At 38.0% G+C, this 23,779-nt stretch overlaps 1 protein-coding gene across 3 annotated transcripts in view; it reads left to right on the plus strand.

Moving 5' to 3' along the window:
- The first annotated feature begins 855 nt into the window (after positions 1-855).
- The window catches only part of NGLY1 (N-glycanase 1), a 56,497-nt gene continuing 33,573 nt past the window's right edge, over positions 856-23,779 (plus strand). For 2 of the 3 annotated variants that reach the window (XM_059390828.1, XM_059390831.1), the window contains exons 1-3: positions 856-1,036; positions 11,912-12,026; positions 16,522-16,767. In XM_059390828.1, the coding sequence (XP_059246811.1) occupies positions 906-1,036; positions 11,912-12,026; positions 16,522-16,767 (492 nt within the window). In that variant the 5' untranslated portion in view covers positions 856-905. Of the gene's footprint in view, positions 1,037-2,683; positions 2,757-11,911; positions 12,027-16,521; positions 16,768-23,779 lie in introns of all 3 variants that reach the window. The other variant, XM_059390829.1, reaches the window with a different exon arrangement.

A 23,779-nucleotide genomic window follows, 5' to 3' on the forward strand; every position in this document is an offset into this window, starting at 1 on the left:
GGGGCGCCTGGGTGGCTCAGTGGGTTAAAGCCTCTACTCAGGTCATGATCCCAGGGTCCTGAGATCGAGTCCCCCATCGAGCCTCAACCGGTTCTCTGCTCAGCAGGGAGCCTGCTCCCCCCCCCACACACACACACCCTCACCCCGCCTGCCTCCCTGCCTACTTGTGATCTCTGCCAAATAAATAAAAATCTTTAAAAAAAAAAAAAAACTAATTCTTTACAGAGACGTCATGCTATTTGAACTGGCACTTATGAAAAAGATTTTTCCATCATTCATCTAATTCTAAAAAGAATCTATATATACCAGAAACCCATAGAGTTTACAGACACCCATTTTAAACATTTGTTTTATACAAGGTTTTAAGCATTTGTCGCTCGGTCCTTCTGGGGTCTTTCATCCACACTTATCTAGGAACACCGAGCAGTCTTCGAGGAGGAAGCTGTAAGACTGTTTTGTCTGGGGGGAAAGGGGTGGTTGTACTACGGCGTTTTCCCACCTTCTTGGCTGGATCAATGGAAGACCACACTTAGGCGCGGAAGGAGCGGGGTTTCTGGGACAAACTGGCCAGCGTGGGCCAGCATCTCCCTGCCCCACCCAGCTGAAGCCCCCGGGCCCTGACAACCAAGCACCCCGCCCCTTCTTTCTGATCGAAGCCCGAGGCCCTGGCGATGACGCCAGGTTTGGACTCCAGGTCCAAACCCCCGACTGTCCCAGAGTCGTCCGCAGCCCGCCCGGCTGAGGCCACCCCCGTCCCGGCCCCTGCCCCTCCCCGCCGAGCCCCCGACCTCCGGGTCGAGTGCCCCGCCCCTCCCGGCTCGCCGCAGAGGAGGCAGCGCGCTGTAGCGCCTGCTCAGTGCGGGACGCGGCGCGCGAGGGGCGGCGACGGCCGCGGGCGCTCAAGCATGGCGGCAGCGGCGCTGGGCGGCTCGTCGGGTTCCGCGTCCCCGGCGGTGGCCGAGCTGTGCCAGAACACCCCGGAGACCTTTCTGGAGGCCTCCAAGCTGTTGCTCACCTATGCGGACAACATCCTCAGGTGCGGGGCTGAGGAGTCGCGCGGAGGGGAGAGAGGGTGCCACGGCGGACGGTGAGGGGGCGCCTGGTTGGCCTGGGTTTAGGGGTGCCCGCTCGGGCCCCGAAGGGTGGCGAGGCCAAAAGGGACTGGGGTCTGAACCGGCCTTGGCTCAGTATCGGAGCCCACGGGCCAGGGGCCTCGAGACCCCGTCTGGCTACTCCCTCCCGAGAAGAGTAAGTTTCTTTGCACTTGTGACTTGGCACGTAATGTCGGGGTGTTCTAGGGTGAACCGGAGGTCGCGGGGATGGCGCAGGGTGGAGGAAGGTGAGAAGGCGTAACCTAAACATTTGCCTCCTTTCGGGTTAGCTGTCTTAATGTCAGCACAGAAACGGTAACAGTGTTTCATTCCCAATGCGTGGATTTTACCGAACAGAGTGCCTTAGCCACAAGCTTATGAGAAGTTAGTCTCGACAAAATCCTCGCCCCAACGTTTTGTGACTACCTTAATATTAAAGCCTACTACTACTGAAGTGGTGGGGGATTTACATTTTTATGGTCTTTTCCTGCCCGCTTTTGTTGGTTGAAATATTATTAACCATATTAAAGTTATAATTTTCATATTGATGCCGGTATTCTGCTTTTCAACATGACCTTTTAAATAAGAATTGATAAAGGTTACCTTGGCTGAGAGTAATTTGTTTCATTCTCTTGTGAGCAAAAGTACACTTGTAGATCCTTAAGGGACCTTACAGGTTTGGGGAATTGGGATGCAAGTTTGATTATTCATTTTGAATCATTATCTGCTTCAGTTCTTAGATCAAATCATGTAGTGGCTTGTGTGGGGGAGGGAAATGGAACCGAGGGTAAAAAAAGAGCTCCAGCTGCCAGGTACTTGTGGGGTTCCTTATTCATCAGGTCACCCTGAGAGGTACTCTCGCCCACCTCACCCCTTGGTGCACTTTTTCTTCTAAGTGGCGGGTATATTGGCATGAAGTCTAAAAGGAAATTCTTAGTTTCAAGGTTATAGATTTTATGTGACCCAATTTTAGAGACAGTGGTTACAAATGTAGTGTTTTAACCCACGGTATTTCATTGTTCATGGCAATATATTGTTCATAGAGGTAGCATTAAGAATTTTAAAAGTAAATTGAAGGAAAAATGAGCCTTTATTATATGCCAAATGCCATAAGGGATGTGCAGCATGTGTAGTGTACACAGCTACACATTGTGACCTATGTGGAGACTGCCTTTCTCCTCTGTGACACCTTCTCAACTCACCTCTACCTTGTGAGGTCTAACAGGTTTTCAAAGCACAGGGATGCCAATAGACTCTGCATGAATGAACTCATAAGCTGAGTCCTCTAGGTCTTACTGAGCTGGGACCTCCAAACTGGAAAGCCACCAAACTATTTAAATCCCATTATTCAGAAAAGGGAAGTGGCCTTGTAATAGGATTCACTTCTGCTTTTAATCTAGTGAAACCCAAAATGCTAAGATCAAGGTGTTTTGAGGAAGGAAAACTTTGCATGCAAATAATGACTTGGCATCATAATTACCAATATGAATATTTATCAAACTCTTAGAAGAAGCCTTGGCATGCTGTCAGTTCATTTTACAGTCTTTCGTATGGCTTGTGTTTCTGATCTGATTTCTGTTTCTGATTCAAAGGGTATTGAATTAGGAATCTGGAACTCATAATTGAAGATGGTATGAAAAGCTACCCTTGTTAGTTTAAGTACAGGTATACCTTGTTTTATTGCTCTTCACTTTATTGTGCTTTGCAAATACTGGCTTTTTGTTTGTTTTGTTTTTTACAAATTGAAGTTTTGTGGTGTTGAGTGAGTCTATTGGTTCCATTTTTTTCCAATAGCACACTGTGTATCTCTGTGTCACATTTTGGTAATTCTTTTAATATTCAAACTTTTTCATTGTTAAATTTGTTTTGGTGACCTGTGATCAGTGAGCTCTTTCAGTTAATTGAAATATAGTTTACACACAATGTTACATTAGTTTCACTAGTACAACATAGTGATTCTACAAGTCTATACATTTTGTAGTGCTCACAAGTGTAGTTGCCATCCATCACATACAGTTCTATTATAACACCATTAACTATATTCCTTATATGTATCTCTTATCTCCATGACTTTTTTTTTAAACTGAGCTCTGTCCAGTGTGGGGCTTGAACTCATGACCCCAAGATGAAGAGTGACATGCTCTACTGACTGAGCCAGCCAGGCGCCCCACCCCCACACCCGTGACTTACTTATTCTAGAACTGGAAGCCTATATCTCCCTCTCCCCTTCACCCATTTTGCCCATCTTACATTTCCCCCTCCACCCCTGCAACCATCTTTTGTACTCTGTTTTTATGTGTTTGATTCTAATTTTTGTTTATTTTGGTTTTTTTATCCACATAGAGGTGAAATTATGTGGTATTTGTCTTTCTCTTTTTGACTGACTTCTCTTATCATAATGCCATCTATCTAGGTCCATCCATGTTGTTGCAGATGATAAGATCTCATTCTTTTTATGGCTGAATAATATTCCATTGTGGTTATGTATACCACATCTTCTTTCTTCTGTGATCAGTTATCTTTGATGTTAATACTGTTTTAGGATGCACCAACTGCACCTACATAAGATGGTAGACTTAATCTATAAATGCTGTTTGTGTTTTGACTGCTCCACCCATTGGCCCTTCTCCTGTCCCTCTCTCTTCCTTAGGCTTCCCTGTGTCCTTACAGGGAAATTAGGCCCATCAGTAACCCTGCAGTGGCCAGGTGTTGCAGTGAAAGGAAGGGCTGCACGTCTCTCAGTTTAAACCCAAAACTAGAAGTAATTCAGCTTAGTGAAGGCATGTTAAAATCCATGATAGCCCAAAAGGTAGGCCTATTGTACCAAACAGCCAAGTTGCAAATGCAAAAGAGAAGTTCTTGTTTTGTTTTCTGTTTTTTGGTTTTTGGTTTTTTAAGAGAAGTGCTTTAAGGAGATTAAAAGTGCTACTCCAGTGAACACACAAATGATGAGAAGGCAAAACAGCCTTATTGCTACAAATGGAAGAAGTTTTAGTGGTCTAGATAGAGGATGAAGCCAACCACAACATTTTCCTAAAACCAAAGCCTAATCCTGAGCAAGGCCCTACCTCTTCAGTTCTCTGAAGGTTGAGAGAGGTGAGAAAACTGAAGAAGAAAAGTTGCAGGTTAGTTGAGGTCGGTCAATGAGGTGTAAGGAGAGAGGTTGTTTCCATAACACAAAAGAGCAGCAAGTAGCAGCAAGTGCTGATGAGAAGCTGCAAGTTATCCAGAAGACCTAGCTAAGGTGATTCATGAAGGTGGCTACACTACAACAGATTTTTCAGTGTAGACCAGATAGCCTTTTATTGGAAGAAGATGCCATCTAAGATCTCATAGCTAGAAAAGAGAAGTCAATGTCTGACTTCAAAAGACAGGTTGATGTTATGTTAGGGGTTAATACAGCTAGTGACTTTACGTTGAAGTCAGTCTTATTAACCACGCTGAAAATCCTAGGGCCCTTAAGAATTATGCCAAATCTATTTGGCCTATACTCTGTAAATGGAAAAAACAAAGCCTGGATGACAGCACATCTATTTGCTATGCAATTTACTGACTGCCACTGTTGAGACCTGCTCAGGAAAAAAGATTTCATTCAAAATACTCCTCATTAACAATGCACCTGGTCACCTAAGAGCTCTGATGGAAATGTACAGTAACATAATGTTGTTTTCATGCCTGCTAACATCCATTCTGCAACACCCATTCTGCAACCCATGGATCAAGGAGTCATTTGGACTTTCAAGTCTTTAACGATTACATTTTGTAGAGCTATAGCTGCCATAGATAATAATTCCTCTGATGGATCGGGACAAAGTAAGTTGACAAACTTTTAGAAAGGATTCCTCATTCTAGATACCATTAACATTTGTGATTCATGGAAGGGGGTCAAAATATCAACCTTATTAGGCATTTGGAAGAAATAGATTCCAACCCTCATGGATGACTTTGAGGAAAGACTTCAGTGGAGGAGGGAACTACAAATGTGGTGGAAACGCAAGAGAACTCAAATTAGAAGTGGAACCTATAGGGGCACCTGGGTGGCTCAGTGGGTTAAGCCTCTGCCCTCGGCTGGGGTCAAGATCCCAGGGTCCTGGGATCAGGCCCCGCCTTGGGCTCTCTGCTCAGCGGGGAGCCTGCTTCCCTTCCCCTCTCTCTCTGCCTGCTTCTCTGCCTACTTGTGATCTATATCTGTCAAATAAATAAATAAAATCTTTTAAAAAAAAAAAAAAGTGGAGCCTACAGATACAGCTAAATTGCTGCAATCTCTTGATAAAACTTTCATGGATGAAGAGTTGCTTCTTATGGATTAGCAAAGGAAGTGGTGTCCTGATATGGAATCTGCTGGTGAAGATGCTGTGAAGATTGTTGATATGACAAAAAAGAATTTAGACTATAACATAGTTTGTTGATAAAGCAGCAACAGGGTTTGAGGGGACTGACTCCAATTTTGGAAGATGTTCTGTCAAACAGCATTGCGTGTTACAGAGAAATTGTTCATGAAAGAAAGGGTCAATTGATACAGCAAACTTCATTGTCTTGTTTTAGGAAATTGCCCCACCGACACCAGCCTTTAGCAGCCATCAACATTGAGGCAAACCCTCCACCAGCAAAAAGATTACAATTCACTGAAAATTCGTATGGTAGTTAACATTTTTTAGCATTAAAGTATGTTTAATTAAGGTATGTACAATTTTTAAAAACATAATGCTATTAAACACTTAATAGACTACCGAATAGTATAAACATAACTTTTATATGGAGTGGGAAATTTAAAAAATTCGTTTGACTTGCTTTAGTGTAATGTTCACTTTATTACAGTGGTCTAGACTCAAAACTGTAATACCTCAGAGCTGCGCTTACAGTAGTATTAGTCCCTGCTCTTAAATTAGAGTTTAAATTCCTTTAGGCTTCAGGAAGTTAGAAAACACTCTTTTTTCCACTTCTAAGTCCAGTGACTTGTTAACCTCTAAACAGAAAAACCTCTGATCTCTTTTTTATTCTAACTACACTACCTTATAGATCCATTACTCTGACTTGTTTAAGAATAGAGAAAACCAAGAGTTCTGTTCCTTTTGCTGTTTTGGGAAATTGATTGGTGTTAAAGATAAGGGACTATGTCAGGGATGTTGTCTTGATAAATCTTGTTCCTGCCTCAGGGTTTGACATAGTATCTTATGAAATAAGTGCTGAAATAAGAATTTCATTAGTAGGTGTTTTGGTTTTGTTTTGTTTTTTAATTAAGATTTTATTTATTTGTCAGAGGGCACAAGCAGAGGGAGCAGCAGAGGGAGAGGGAAAAGAAAGCTTCCTGCCAAACAGAGACCCTGATACAGGGCTTGATCCAGGACCCTGAGATCATGACCCAACCCACGCAGGCACCCCTTGTTTTGTTTTTTTAACAGCATTACTTGTCACTGCACTCAAATGAAGATAATACCTTTGATTACATTTCAGATTTCTGCTTCAGGTGATGTTTGCTTATTCCCCAACTAAGAGTCATAAAGCTAATGAAATTCTAGAATAAAATGTAAGCTAATTCAATACGATATTCTATGGGTTTGAGACTTTTTACCTTTTTTTTTTTTTTTAGTTCACTAACTTCTAGATAAAGATGAGCTGTCTCAGTACTAATCTACTTTGCAAAGTTCATAATAGTTTGACTAGCATGTGTTCCATAGATAATTTGCTCCTTTCATTCTTTAAAAAAGATGGTTGATTTCCTTTGCAAACTGCACACAGTTATTGGTTACATACTGCACTGCATATGGTTGGGAAGGGCCAAGAATGGAAAGTGGTTTCTTCCAAGAAAAAAGTTATGTTTAGGAGAAGAACACAAGTATGGAAAGTAGCCACAGCATTAAATCTAGAGAACAATTGAAAGACAGTGTTCAAGAAGTTACATGTTTATGTCTGGAGATAGCAGAGGGACCTAGTGTGGAAGAGTTTTGAGAATGGAGGTTTGGTAAGATGGGATAGGTTCAAGGAATAGCAGAGAACATATGTTTGACATAAGAGGCAAGAGAAAATAATTTTACTTTCTAGAGTCAAAGAGAAACATGAAGGAATTTCATGTAGAATAGTGATGTAAGGCACAAGCATGGGTTTCATTTGTGAAGCTATTACAGTAATCATAAGCATAATTGGGGATAGAATGTAGAAAGAACAATCAGAGGCAGGGATTGGCAGTTCTTGATGACAGAATGCAATGAGTAGAGGAGACAAAATAATTCAAAGAACTTCAGCTTTCTAATCTAGGTGACTGTTGACAACTAGAGAAATTGAGAGAGGGAAGTTAATTGAGGATTGGTGAGTTTGTTGGTATATTATATCGTGGAGAGTATGTAAGCTTTGTAATCAGACCAATGGTTTGAATCCCAGTCAGCCATTTCCTAAGAGAAATGTGGCTCTAGGCAATTTATGTAAAGTCTCTGGGTTTCAGTTTCCTCAATTTTTTTTTTAAGATTTTATTTATTTATTTGTCAAAGAGAGAGAGCATACAAGCAGGCAGAGTGGCAGGCAGAGGCAGAGAGAGAAACAGGCTCCCCGCCAACCAAGGAGCCCAACGCGGGACTTGATCCCTGAACTCTGGGATCATGACCTGAGCTAAAGGCAGCAGCTCAACCAACTGAGCCACCCAGGCGTCCCCAGTTTCCTCAATTTTAAGAGGAAAGAAAAGTGCCTGCATTATAGGATTGTTGCAAAAGAGATTATTCAGTTTTTTTCATGTTGAACAAGCTAGATTACGTGTGTGGTTCCCTTTTTGTCAGCTACATAGAGTGGTAGAGTTAGAGTCAGAGATGGTTCCCAGATGGTTCTAAAGATGTTTTTGAAAAATTTACATGTATCACAGAAGAATAGATTTTCGGAAGGACTAGAAATATTTTCTATTTTCTAAATGGCCTGCAAATCAACTTTTGTGATTAGTAATAAATACAAGATTATAGGATCTCTTGTGTACTAGATTTCTATTTATGTAAACCCTTTCTAAGATTATGAATTCTAAAGAGGTAGAGGGCCAGTAAATGGCTAAATATATTTAATTACCAGCATTTCTGAAATTCTAAAATAGAAACATTGAAGGTTTTCTTTTTTCTGAGTCTGTGACCTCTGGGAAACCTACTGTTAACATGTCTTAGGATCTTTTTTGGGTGCCTGGGTGGCTCAGGCAGTTAAGTGTCTGCCTTTGGCTAAAGTCATGAGCCCAGGGTCAGGGGATCAAGCCCTTCAACAAGCCCTGCATCTGGACTCCCTACCGAGCGGGGAGCCTGCTTATGTGCAATCATGCGCGTATGCTCTCACTCTCTCTCAAATAAAGTCTTTTAGAAACAAAGCTTTTTTTTTAAAGATTTTATTTTTTTGTTTATTTTAGAGAGAAGGGGGTGGGGGAGTGGGATTTAGAAGTGAGAGGAACAGGAAAAGAATCACAAGCAAACCCCATGCTGAGCACAGAGCCTGACCTGAGGGTTTGATCCCATGATCCTGAGATCATGACCTGAGCCGAAACTAAGAACCTGACCCTCAACTGACTGAGCCACCCAGATCCCCAAAGTCAGTTCTGACTTTGAAGGTAAAAAGCATGGATTTTTTTCTACCATTCAGTAATAAAAACAAAGACAGCAAAATGTATTCAAAGTGGTAGTGAGGTGCAGGACATTTTGCTGCCCTTTCATGATCCCATTCTTTTTAACATTGTCCAACAAACACACCAAAAAAAAAAAAAGGTAAAAATTATTGCAAACAAGCAAGATAAATATTACAAATTGCAGAAATAGTTAAGGGTCAGCAGAGGTAGAAAAAAACACATTGAATTATTACAGCAAAAAAATACTTGAGAAAAATCTACAGAGGAAATTAAGTTAATGAAAGAAGAAAATGAAGCAAAAATAAACGTGATCCTTAGGGCTACTTTACCCACTGCCAGATAAGGAGAATAGTAACGAGTTCAAGGATGGTGGATACTTGGGGATGATGTTGTGAAGCTAGAGATTTAGAAAGTGTTTGTTTGTACTTTTCCAGAGGCAGGGAATGGGATCTGTTGGATTTGAGCTCTGATGGCTTTATGGCCAAATTCCCTCTGCCTTTGAGGGCTTCAGGACAAACTTTTGGCACTATTGTATGTTCAGTGCTATGGCTGGTGTACTCAGCATATTTAAAAACAGGAAGATAGAATTTGGGTAGCCAGACATTACTGTTGGTCTTTTTGGTTTGCTTTTGTTTGCATTATTTTTTTAGTGAGAAAAACAGATAAATGGTATTGTGAGGCCCATAATGTTAAAAGACAGAAAATTGCTGACTAGACTAGACCAGAAAAGCTGTATCAAGAGTTACTTTTAAACATGTATCAAAATAATAAGCTGTATCAGATCAACTAGTCTAGGTTTTTTTTTTTTTTTAATTTTATTTATTTATCAGAGAGAGAGAGAGGGGGAGAGAGCGAGCACAGGCAGACAGAATGGCAGGCAGAGGCAGAGGGAGAAGCAGGCTCCCCGCTGAGCTAGGAGCCCGATGTGGGACTCGATCCCAGGACGCTGGGATCATGACCTGAGCCGAAGGCAGCTGCTTAACCAACTGAGCCACCCAGGCGTCCCACTAGTCTAGGTTTTATAAGAATTTTTAAACAGTGGTGAAAGAGGGAGGAAAAAATATAAAATTAAAGCCAGAGAAAGACTGATCTTGTAAAAATCTGGGAGCTATTGGGGGAAAAATAGGTTAAAAAAAAATCAGGCAGTTTTGCACCAGTACATTCTATCATCCTGGTGGTACTGATGGTTATGACCCTGTAAAATGTGTTGAATATCATGCTTCATTTATCTATAACTGGCCTTGATAAAGTAAGAATATTGTATAGTTTAATGTTTTTTAAGTGGTAAGAAAAGGAGGCACACTTATGATATAATGTGGCATAAATGCTAGGGATGCTAAGTATCTTGCTGTGTTCAGGGCAGTCCCTACAATGAAGACCTCAAATGTCAATAATGCCAAGGTTAAGAAACTCTCATTTAAAACAAAGAATAAAAGAGTGGCACATATATTTTTCTTTGTGTTTTTTAACCATCCATGTTGAAGAACAGTGTTTTCATTTTTAATTTCCAATTTTTTGTGGCTCTGTAACTTTGTAAAGTACAATAAAAATTTCATGGCAAATTGTTATAAAATTGCTGAGTAGTCTCAATTTCTGCACTTCTCATGAATGACTAACAAGGAGTTTACAGGTGGGCATCAGTCTGTGGACCTTTTGAATAATACTATTTTAGACCTTTATCTCTGAGTATTTTGTAATAAACTTGTACAGTTTTTGAAATTAAAGAAAAGTTTAAAAAAGATTTATATATATATATATGACAGTTTGGCAATAGAGAGTTGCTTGATAGAAAACAAATGTGAAATATGTTGAAATTTCTACAAATTAGGACAAAAATGCTAAATGGTTGCTAGCAGTTGCTAGCATTTATCCATCATCACCATTCCATACCCCAGACAGATGGCCTCAGCACTCCTTCCTATGGACCCCTGACACGGCCTCAGAATCCTTCTTAGAATAGTGGTAATGGAAGCCACTACTATTGCAAGGGAGTTTGTATCAGATATGAAATTTGCTCATCGGGATTCCTGGGTGGCTCATTCAGCTAAGTGTCTGCCTTTGGCTCAGGTCATGATCCCCCAGGGTCTTGTGATCAAGTCCAGCATCGGACTCCTTGCTCAGCAGGGAGTCTGGTTCTCCCTCTGTCTGCCATTCCCCCTGCTTGTCCTTGAGAGCATGCTGTCTCTCTCTTTCCCTCTCTCTCTGACAGAGAAATAAAATTTAAAAAAATTTCACCATCCTAAATTATGTTCTGAAGTTCCATTGTGTAATAAAAGTATAATAAATGGTGTCATTATTTTTTTTAAATTTTATTTATTTATTTATTTGAGAGAACATGAGTGGGGAGGGAAGGCACAGGGAAAGGGAGAAGCAGACTCCCCACTGAGCAGGGAACCCAATTCAGGACTCGATCCCAGGACCTCAGGATCATGACCTGAGCCAAGGCAGATGCTTAACTGACTGTCCCACCCAGGTACCCCAATACTGTGGTTATCTTAACCTTGTATTTTTTTCTGTTGTTTTTTTTTTAATACAGCCTTTCTGATTTATCAAGGTTATTAAAAATATCAAAGTTTTTCATATGCTGGTCTCATCCCATGTGATACCAAAATCTTAATCATGGTAAAATTAATTTTTGGCTCTGACAAAAATGTATCTTGAGCTGAAGCAGAACTTAGTATAAAAACAATCATTGGGGGCGCCTGGGTGGCTCAGTGGGTTAAGCCGCTGGATTTGTATTTGTCAGGGGTAAAGTGAGGAACTGTGATCCTTTTTTGTAAAGCTTCTTAGTTTCTTTTATTCATTCATTTCATAAGTATTTATTAACTGCCATTTATATGCATCAGGCACCATTCTTGATTGATCAATCAGAACAAAATAGGCAAAACTTGCACCCATGTCTGGAGCTTATCTAGATTTTTTTTTCTTAGCAACCTAAAAACTCATAAAGGTATGTGGCTTTAACAGCATAGAATTAACATGTCGCATGGATTTCCCTTATGGAAGCATTAATATCATTAGCTCTGAAATTAAACAGTAAGGTGGTAGTAACTGTATATTGAGGTAAGAATCACAAAATCTGGCTATTTTTCTGGACTGTGCTTCCTTTTTCTTTAAGGCTGGGAACCTTACTACCTCGTAGCCAGTATAGCCAGTATAAAATGTAAAAAGGAGTGCAAAAACACTTTGGAACGTGTAAATTGTTGTATATAATCATACTTTTTTTTATTTAAATCAGAAACCCTAATGATGAAAAATATAGATCTATCCGGATTGGAAACACAGCTTTTTCTACTAGACTCTTACCTGTTAGAGGAGCCGTTGAATGTTTATTTGAAATGGGCTTTGAAGAGGTAAGTTAAAGGGTTTCTTTTCCCTGGTTCACATATAAAGAATTTATTATAATGTTGATGGATAAATATCTAAATAAGATATATTTTTAAATTAATACATTATTTTGAAAATGTGTGGAACTAATTACTTCTTCACCTATTAGATATTTAAAAGTTACAGTAAATAATTATGAAATCACAGTAAAGTGTAACAACTCTCCCCAGGAAAAATTCTTTCAAGTGTTAATTTTTTAGAACAGGAAGGTCAGATGTACAACCCAAAGACCAAATTGTGGGTCACTTTAGACTTTTGGCAAAAATCTGATTTGTAAGTATACATAAATACTAGTATGGTCTAACCACCTGTCTCCAGTAAGAATTGAAAAGAGTAAATGCAGAAAAGCTGAGTTAAGTTGACACATGTAAGGGATTTCTTCTGTGACAGAAGAGAAGAATGTCAGTACTTTTTTTGTTGTTTTTTAGTCAAAATAAAAGTTCAGTGTTTTCATCTTCTCAAGTCTTATGGCATAGCTTAATTTTATGACACAATGAAAGTTATCAATATTGTCAGTTTTCTTTATGTATATATGCTTAACCATTTCTAGTTTATGGACTATTGAAAGACTTTGAGCCAGGTTGTGGATGCACAGCAATCCATAGCAGTCAGAAATGTCAAGACTATAGAAATTGTTAAAAAGAGATATGCTGAGTTGCCATAAGAAGTATTTTCCTTCCTGCCTCTCTGCTTTTCTCCCTAGATTCTGTTTCAGGCCCTGAAGGGTATAGTAGTGAACTAGAGAAAATGATCTCATCTCACATGAAGCCTGATTCTAATAGGTTAGACAACAGTAGACGTGAAAGCAAAGATGAGTGCAAAAAAGAAAATAAGGCATGCTAATAAACTAAAAAGCAGCTGTAGAGGTGAGCAGCTACGTAAGAATGAGTGGTCAGGGATGGCCTCTCAGGAGATAATATTTGAGCTGGGAACTAAATGAAAAGAAGCCCTCAGGTAAGAGTACTTCAAACAGAAGCATTCAGATGTGCAACAGACTTCTAGTAGGATTAGCTTTGGCACAGAGAGTGGCTACACAGGCCAGCAGAATCCAGGGTGTGGGGATATAGACTTGGTCTTCATTATAAGTGAGATGGGAAACCATAGGAAGGTTTTAGGCAGGGAAGAATGTTTAAAAGATTACATTAGCGGCTGTATAGAGAATGTTCTGGATGTTCTGGGATGGGGGCAAGGGATCAAGCAGGGAGACCAGTTAGAAAGCTTTTATCAGCCTAAAGGAGAAACAAAAATGGTTTGTATAAGTTCCCTGAGGGCAGAGCCTTTTGTCTTTTTGTCCCCTGTGTTGCTAGCTCCTAGAACACATTGAGGCACTCAGAAAACATTTGTTGAATTAAAGACTAATAGCAGTGGAGATGGGGGAAAAGTAGAGGCATCTAGAATTTTTTTTGAAGAAGAGCCTGCAGGACTTGCTGATGAATGTGGGGTACAAGGGAAAGGAAGGAATCAGGGATACTACTAGGTTTGGGTTTGAGCATCTAAATGGATGCACGTACCATTAATTCAGATTGAGACATCTTGGAGTGTGTAGCAGATGTCAGGAGAAATCACTACTTCTCTTTTGGATAATTATAACCTATATACTGTTAAACATTCAAGTAGAGATAAAAAGTAGGCAGTTGAATATATGAGTCCATAACTCAAAACGAAAGGTCAACCTAGAGATAGAAGTTATGTTGTCATCTGCTTATTAGTTACAGACCTCTGAACATAAAGAACTTTGAAGTATAGTAGGCAAAATTGAGAACATTGCTGATTTCGTTAAAGGAAATACAGATTTTTGAGTTAAATGACAGAAAAATTTAGTAAATGACAACTGGAAATTATACTGATTTCTCAGTTTTGAAATGTCACATACTCTGTGGAATCATGTTTGTTGTTTCATTCAACAAATATTTGAGTGCGGCGTGTGATGACCACCATCCCAGTTTGCCTAGGGCTGTCCTGGGTTTAGGACTCAAAATCCCGCATTCTAGAAAACCCATCTCAGCCAGACCCAAAGGTTGGTCACACCATTGCCAGGTAACAAGCCACACTGAGAGCTGGAGTAGTATTTGACACAAGTGGAGCAAGTTTCAGAAAAGATTAACATGTTTTGATCAGGCTAATTTATACTTCAAGGTTCTGATTGTCATTAGACTTCACACCGCAGGACCCATCTGCAGTAAATGTTTTATCAGTGTGGCTAAGTTGCAGAAGGAACCAATGGAACTGCAACTGAACTCTACCATTAGAAAGAAACTTAGTAAGCTGAAAATGAAGTAGGAATCTCAGACCTGTCCCAAAATGTTTGTTGTATATTAAAATCTTGGGCACTTTTGGGCCTACTTGCCTCTGAGGCTACATTCTTTGTGAAGATTTTGAGGAGGTTGAGAAAGACTGGGATCCACATGAATATGTGACTCAGCCAGCTTGCTGAGTGAAGTGATTCTCGCCAGGTCCCATGGCGGGGGGCGGGAGTTAGTTGTCTTGGTGACTAGAAGATATTACCAGCACTTAGTGGGCAGATCCAGGTTGGCTTAGCATCTGATAGTGAAAATTGTCTTCGCAAAAATATGTTGAGAAATACAGATTTTGTTCAATACTGGAATTCTCATTAATTTTTTAAACTGTTATTAGATCTAGTGCATTAAGCCTGTAATTTTGTCCTTTTGCATTAAGCCTCTAATTTTGTCTTTTTGTGAAAAGACAGTGTAGTTGATGAAACTTTTTGGTACATAGCCTTTAGCCATAATCATACATTCTTTTAAAACTGGTTCTGTAAAGCTAGAAGGGAAGGGAGCAAGGCACAAGTAGCATCTCTGTCTTATCAGGGCCTTCTCTGAGGTATGGACTGAACATAGATCCCGGTACCTGTTATGCTGGATTTCTACCTCAGCCCGTGGTGTCTTCTGCCTCTCTCAGTGTTGCGGCACTAACAGTATGAGATGGGAAACCTCCATATTTGGTTTCAGCCAAGATACCTGATTTCTGAAGAGAAACCTCATCAGAGATGTGGGGTGGTTCCTTTCTAATGTTGGGAAATCATTATGATCCAATTTTTGCTAATCATGTATGCCATCACTGCTGTAGAAATACTTTTTGCTCAATACTTCCAACTATTAGTACAAGCTTATGGCTTTTGGGCCCTGTTCAGTCTAAGATGTAGTCAATTCTAATGTAATGATCAAGGTTTACTCCAACAATTAGTCTGTAGCATCAGGCAGATAATTTTACTTTTCTGAGCTTTCATAATTTCATATAAAGAATAGGGGTAAACCTAATACCTACATTTCAGGATGGTTGTGAGAATTACTTGAGATAACATACATAAAAGTTTATCATAGCACCTAGAACACATGAATACAATAAATGATAGTTTTGTTTTTATAAATTTTATGGGAAATGAATATATGGAGCTTAATGGTGTCTTTTGAAAGCCTTTTAAAAGGGATTCATATGAAATTAATTTTCATGTCATTAATGAGAAATGTAATGGTCAGTTGATTCTGAAAGGTTTGCCATCACCAGGGAAATAGATCATTCTCTGTTGTGGAGCTTAATTTAAGTGCTTAAAATCTACAAGTCTGTCTACTGCACATTAACAATATTTTATCCCATATCCATTTGGTAGAATTTCTATTTTAACACTGTTGTTTCTCACAGCTTTGAAACTTGATTGAAGATTTTTCATTTAACTTTTTTTTGTTTTGTAATTTGTTTCACATTGTGAGCTTTGTTGTAATCTTTATTGTGTCTTAAAGCACTCTGATTATATTATGGGTATTCATTAAATGAATCACTACTTGAGTGGGATTTTCATTGCTTGATTGTTTTGTTTGGACCACCTTTGTATTACTGTTAACAGTCCATAGTTTTGGCTTGACCACCAGGCTGTACTTTTTGTTTTCTAGGAAAAATTAGTGGACACCCTTCCCCCATCCAGACTTCTAATCACGTAGCTGTTCTTCAAAGTCTCGGGTTTGGAGAGTCAAACTTCTTGACCCCAGATCATTTTGTATGGCTACATCTCTAGTAGTTACTATTATTTCATAGGGAATTTCACAGAGAATAGTAGTATCATATACTACTATTGCAGAGAAGATAAGAATGTGCATTTTTATAATTCTTATGAGACTTTGTAACTTATTATTCCTAAAAGAAAGTATTTTTCTAATGGCCTTTAAACCAATCAGATAAGCTAAGCATTATATTGCAAAGGAGGAGACCAATTTTCTTAACTTCCTGGTTCATATATAGATACTTTTTACCTTTGACTATTTAAAAAAAAAAAACCATAATGGTAGGAAATGAGAATGATTGTTAAAATTATGAGGTATTCTATAGTATTGATTTCATTTTATATATATATATATTTCATTTTATATATATATATATATATATATATATGAATGACTATCAGTATAAAGCAAAGGTTAAAATTTTTCCCAATTTTATAAATTCCAGGGAGAAACACATCTTATCTTTCCCAAAAAAGCTTCAGTGGAACAGCTGCAAAAAATTCGTGACCTAATTGCCATAGAGAGAAGTAGCAGATTGGATGGATCAAATAAGAGTTACAAAGTTGAATTATCTCAGCAACCTGCATCCAGGACCCAGCTTCCTGTAACACAGCCTTCAAATCCTAGTGGGTTAACCCAGCATGCAGGGAACAGTGAAGGACAGTCATCAAATCCACCAACTGCTTCAACGGTAATGTTAGAATTAAACCTTTCTTAACTGTTCAAAGTATTGAAACAGCAAAAGCTTTGAAATATGTTGTGATTTATTCCTGAATTTTTGCTCTTGTTATTGTTGGTTCTTAGAATTGTAATTCATCCAAATTTCCTTCAGTCTTTAAAAAATTGTCAAATTTGTAACAAAGTAGGGAAAATGGTTATCTTTTTTTATACTTTTAAATCTTAACTTTTGGTTCATTGCTTCTTGGGCGTTTCATCATTTTATCATTCATAAATGTACCCATTGCCTTGGTACGTAAATCAGTAACATTCATTAGCATATGTTTTTAACCTAAAACCAGAGTAACAGACTTGCTGGACAATGGCAATCAAACCTCTACTGCACTGGTACTTCTGATCTAAATTTTACCTGCTGCCATTCATTATGAACATTATTAATTCCAATAGCCTAACCATTATTAACCCCTCAGTTTGGTAAAAGAAATCAGCCTCTTTAAGGTAAATAATAATGCATTAATTTATTGAGGGGGTGCCACCAGATTAATGAAGTTCAGTTAGTGGCATATGCAGTACATGTTTCTGAAGAACTGCAATCCAACTTTCTTCTCTTAACAGGCATCCTTGATACACTGAACTGATCTTATTTAATAGGAAACTGTCCTATTTACAAAAATTCCTTTTGATAGCGGTGCTTAAGTTTTCCTCCGAATTTTCACTCAGAAAGATTTCGCATTTTGTTTTTTTTTTCCTATAGTAATTTTATCACTAACCAGCTTCAACTCGTATCCTCTTATTTTAATTTTCATAAAACATTTTGTCAGTGTCGTCCTCCATAAAGCAGACCTTATATTAGAGAGTCAGTTATTAAATCTACCCTTAATTTTCTCCAGTTGAGTAATTCCAGAGTCCTTAACCTCACTTCCCTGGGGGTCATTTCTTTGTTTATGCTGAGAAGACACTAAGCTTGTCTTTAAAAAATAAAGAATAAAGGTGGTAAAGGCTATCAGGGGAAGAGACAGTGTTAACTGTCCTTTGGCTTTCAGACTTTTTTTTAAATGGAGAATTAATTCCTCTAAAACATATTTCTTTGTGTTTCAATTTACTTAGATTAACTTTTAAGTCTTGAAAATATTTTCTCTTCTAATTAGCTTCACAGCTAGTGTTTACAAATGTCTTCTAGAAACTATTACTGGATATGTCTGATCAACTAGAAATGATACTAAGTGGCTGTGGGTATTCCATGAGATAGCATATGTGAAAACATCATAAACTATAAAGGACTTTGTAAATTATAAAGGTTTGCTCTTGGTAATAATAATTCTTTTTGTATCTGAGCTGCTTCATTCACAGAGTAACAGAAAAATGTAACTACTTAACTCCAGTGTGACATAATAGTGACCCTAGTCTGTCCATTCCTTAGAAGAGTGGTTTTTGGTTACACAACTTAACAGTAATAAAATGTTGAGTATATAACCCAGCATCTATTTCCTTATACATTATATACTTCTAATATGTTATGCACTTATACAACAATTTTTTTAAAAAGTGAAATAAAAAGTAAATCTAAAATGTGCCCCAGTGGATTCTTTTTGTGCCCGTCTTGTGAGCATGTGTGTTCCATATTGGAATACCTGAGGTTGTCCTCAGTTTTACAATTAAGGTTGATAACAGAAGCACATTTAACTTCATTTTGAGCACTGTTTCTTTTGTTTTCTAACTATAGTGTTAGAATATATCTTTTAAGATTTCCTTTTAAGATTTAATTTCATTGTTACAATTTAAAATGCACAGTACTAATCAGCTTTTCAGAAAAGCGTGTAATACACAAAAACATTTTATTTTACAAAATAGCTATTTCCTGGACTAAGTAGTATTTTGTTAGTGTTCTGAGGGAGGAGGTAAATTCACATTTTCTGACTCTTCTGTAACCTCTTTTTTTTCTTCATTCCTTTTTTTTTTTTTTTTTTTTTTTAAGATTTTACTTATTTTGTTGGGGGAGTATGAGAAGGAGGAGGGACAGAGGGAGAAGCAGACTCTGCTGAGCAGGGAGCCCGATGCAGGGATGGATCTCAGGCCCCTGGGATCATGACCTGAGCTGAAGGCAGCCACCTGACTGAGACACCCAGGCACCCCTCTTTTTTTCTTAACCTTGTAATTCATATATAATTTGAGGCCTTTAAAACTCTATAATCACTAGAAAGCCTCTGTATTCTAAACTAAAAACAAAATGTCATTTTATTGACAAAACAAATGTAGAGTTTAGAGGAAAATAAACTTTACCAAAAACATATGCTTTTAGTAGGCAGTCTATTACCAATTCTTATTTCTCTAGTCCTTGGGACACAATATCTTTTTCTGAGTTCCTTCAGAGAAATTAGAATTAATCTTATTTTTTATCACCAAGTCTTGTTTATCCATGGATCACTGGAATGCATAGTTTAGAAAAAGTATTTTGTTTTTTAAGCATTCATCACCACTATTTATTATGTTACAGAATTTGACAGCTATGTTCCCCTGCCTTGCCTATTTTGAGTGGGTATACTTAATTGATAATTAAAATAGACCAAAGGCAAGCAGCAAGAGAAAGATTTAAAAAGCACTGAATGGGGTGCCTGGGTGGCTCAGTGGGTTAAGCCTCTCCCTTTAGCTCAGGTCATGATCTCAGGGTCCTGGGATTGAGTCCTGCATCAGGTTCTCTGCTCTGCAGGGAGCCTGCTTCCTCCTCTCTCTCTCTCTCTCTCTCTCTCTCTCTCTCTCTCTGCCTGCTTCTCTGCCTACTTGTGATCTCTCAGTCAAATAAATAAAAATCTGTATAAATAAATAAATAAATAAATAAATAAAAATAAAAAACACTGAATGTGTATAAACTAGATAAATCCTGAGCACTGATGTGCTCATAACTATTACAATATTTCTTTGGTTAAAACTGCATCAAGTAAAATTTTGAAATACAAATCAAAGTGATAGTGATGTTGAAGTTTGCCAGTAAGCTTTTCCTTTAAGATGTAAAGTCCTGGAATATCCTGATACTCAATAAGAGTTGATGTTGTTAGAAACTTATTTTGCTGCTTTCTCTGGATATTTTATGTAAATGGAATTACACAATATGTAGTTTTTTTGCTTTTGCCTTCTTTGTGTGTTTTTGAAGTTTATTCATATTGTAGGATGTATCAGTATTTTATTCCTTTTTGCTGCTGGATAGTATTCCATGATGGATATTTGTTATTTCCCATCTTTGCCAATTAGGAATAAGGCTGCTATGAATATTCACATACAAGGCTTTGTGTTTTCATTTCTCTTGGGTAGATTCCTAGGAGTGAAACCACTAGGTTGTATGGTAAGTTTATGTTTAATGGTTTAAGAAATTGCCAAGCTGTTTTCCAAAGTTGTTGCACCATTTTACGTTCTCACCAGCAGTGCATGAATGTTTCTCAATATCCTCCCTGACACTTGTTACTGTTGTTTTTATTATGGCAATTTTAGTGGATGTTGGGTAGTATCTCATTGTGACTTTAATTTGCATTTCCCTAATGACTCAATTGACTTTTAAATTTGCTGGTTATACATGCTGAGTGTTTAGTGTTCCTAAAGGACATAATTTCCCAATAAACCTTTATATATTTTTATACCCTTTGTCTTTGAAAAGCAGTTTTGAAACAGCAGAGAGAGTTTTTCAAAGACATAGACCTTGGAATGTTAAAGGCATTATATTTCCAATTTTGCAACTTTATCTAGGTTGAAAATATGTGATTCTGAAGTATGATTTGCTTAAAATAAGCCTCTGTTATTACAGAACTAGTTTAGCTGCATACTTTTATTTGCCACATGCGTGCTTTTAGCATTTGTATAGAATTGTTAAGGACTTCATCAACTCTAATCACTCTAGAAATTATTGCCCATTGTGTGTATGGGTATGCATTTATTTATTTAAAAGCATTATCATCTGAAATTACTCTTGAAATTATGTGTGTAATATTGTATTATTAGACAATGATAAAATGAGTTGGCTTATTTTTTTTGAGTTGGTTTAAACTTAATCTCATAGGAAATGTTTTAGTCTGGATCTCTATATGATCTTTATTTGATAAGAAGTCTTCTATTCGGACATTAGATTTCCAGTTTCTTGTGAATCTACCATTCTTCAAGGTAAACAATACTGCATAACCTTCAATAGTGGCTCACTTATATTACAACATGTCCATATACCAGGATTCTTAGCATCCATTAAAAATGATGATACGGTCTTTTGGGCATTAAGAGAGTTGTTATATGGGGGAAAAGTGATAAACTGAGAATTCCAAAATTAAACAACATATGTCGTGTATATGTATATAATATTTCAATTTTCTTATTAAAAATGCACATACACAAATACTTTAATTTTCAAAAGGTATGGAAAGCTATACACAGGTATCTTAGCCATAATTTTATCTTAGGGTGAAATTATGGGTGATTCCATATTGTTTATACCACTCGGTATTTCCTGACAATTTATTACAACAACATTTACTTTTATAAATAGAAAAAAAAAAAAAAAAGAGGGGTTGTAAGAAATAAGGTGATTAAAGTCACAAACTGTTTAAAACTAATGTTAAATTATTAAACAGAACTTCTATGCTTAAAAAGGCAGATTCTAAATTTAAAAGTCACAACAAGGCTGCATAAAGGCAGGAGGAAGACTGGTGGGCTTGAGAACCCCTGGTCCTTTACTAAAGAAGTAAATTTGCTAATCCAGCTTGTACGGATTATATCACATGATTTGACAAAATAAACATTTTTTTTTAATTAATGAAGAGTCTTGAATATATTTCAATTAGAAACCAAAATAATTGAAATATAAGTATTGATCAGTGAAGCAAACCATCGTTTTGACCTAAAACCAGACAGATTGCACATTTTGAACTTCTGTTTGTATGCTAAATAACTTCACCTCTCTCAGGCAATTACCTGCTACCTGTTTATGTGGTTGCCCCACTGCTGTAGTCACCATGCAACCAGCAGACTTTGCTTTTATCTCTTAGTGTGTATGGAGTTGTGCCAAAGAATATGTAAAGAAATCAGGCAAGAAAATAAACTCTCATTCAGGATTGTTTGAGTGCCATAAAAACCACAAAGAGTGAGGTGGTTTCCAGATTGGAAGTATCAAATTGAAAATAAAAATTCTCTAGATGAGTTCTTACCCTCTCTCAGTAAATGAAAACCTACATATAAAAACAACAGCAAAAATATAGCTGTGCTTCCTTTTTGTAAGAGTTCTTTAAAAATGGAGACCTGTTTTGTGTGTTTCTGTATCAGTTTTGGTAAAAGAGCGTACTCCTCCCTCTTGGGAATACCCTGGATTTCTCATCACGAGACCTTCAGTAAGTGTCTTTAATCCTCTGTTGCACTCATCCCTTCTGTGAATGGGGAACCGTGTCTGCTCTCAATAAAAGGCAGTTCCTTCTTTGTCCCTGCGTCCCTTCTCCTCCGTTCAGTGTGGAATCTCCTGTGGACTATGTGCAGTCTTGAACCTCGTCTTATCTCGGGAATTCTTTTCATTGGCATTTAAACCTTGCTTTAGTGCGGTTTTCATCTGAGGTTAGGCTGTTGGCATCAGGATGAGCTGCACATTCAGGTTCCTAGATGTAACCCAACCTTAGACTGGCTAAATCGGAAAGGATGGGGGTGGAATTAGGTAATCTGTGTTTTTCACAAGCAGATTAATGTTTAGGAAGCCTTCCTGTAAACTCTTATATCTGAGAAACAAGCCAACATACATATATCCCTGCGTACTACATGTCCTCTGGGTCTCATTTCTTTACAGACATTTTCTGAAAGAGCTCCCTGTACTCATCACTGTATCTTTACTTCTCATGTACATGTCTAGCAAGCTTTCCCTTCTTTAGTCATGTACACTATCAGTAAAATGTTTGAGCATAGCCTTATAAATTTTTGTTTATAAATTATATACATGTACTGTTCTGCCATTATACTGTATCAGGAAAAAATGTCAACAGAAGCTAGTGAGTAAATATTTTTAATTCTTTTTTTTTTTAAAGATTTTATTTATTCATTTGACAGACAGAGATCATAAGTGGTCAGAGAGGCAGGCAGAGAGAGAGGAGGAAGCAGGCTCCCTGCTGAACAGAGAGCCCATTGTGGGGCTCGATCTCCGGACCCTGGGATCATGACCTGAGCCGAAGGCAGAGGCTTTAACCCACTGAGCCACCCAGGCACCCCGATATTTTTTTAATATTTTAAATAACCTCCACACCCAACTTAGGGCTTGAATTCACAACCCCAAGATCAAGACCTGCATGCTCCACCAACTGAGCCAGCCAAGTGCTCCCAGTCTTTGTAATCTTTTACAGGTTGAGTGTTTGTTAGTGAAAACTGTATAACATAATCTGTAAATTCACTTAGCCAGGTACATATGAATTGCCGAACCTTATAATATGGTAAGTAGTATTAAATGTGAAAGTGCCAGTTCTAACTCCCCCTGTACTTTGTGGTCCTGTCTTTCCTCAGGCCAGCTTGCTAGCCACTAATCACCCAATACTAAGTGTTCTTATAACCTAATTGCTTTAATTATTTTTGGCTAAAAAAAAATAGTTCTAATAATTTCTGTACACTTTCCCATAGACCATTTTATGCTGCTGCTTTAGGTACTTATAGGCCATTTTGGGACACAGTTACACAACTAAATTTTTTACAATTTGTTTTTTACTAACACTATCAGAAATCTTCCTAAGATCATCAAAAACCTCCATGCTGCCAAATTTAATGCACTTTTGTTCAGTTCATTTTTACTTAACCGTTCATCATCTTTAGGTCAATCATTTCTTGGTTTTTCTTCTACCATAAGTGGTTCAGCCATTGACCCAGTTAGTTGTTCACTCAAAATCCACAGATATTACTAATATATTTTCCTACTTTTCCAGCTGCCCCCTGACTCCACAGTTCAGTCACCAAGATTTGCTGATCCTGTTTCCTAAGTTCTTTTTATTCAGTTTACTCCTACTAAAGCCACTAGCTCTTTCAGAGTT

This window comes from Mustela nigripes, chromosome 2, assembly GCF_022355385.1.
Source record: "Mustela nigripes isolate SB6536 chromosome 2, MUSNIG.SB6536, whole genome shotgun sequence".
NCBI lineage: Eukaryota > Metazoa > Chordata > Mammalia > Carnivora > Mustelidae > Mustela > Mustela nigripes.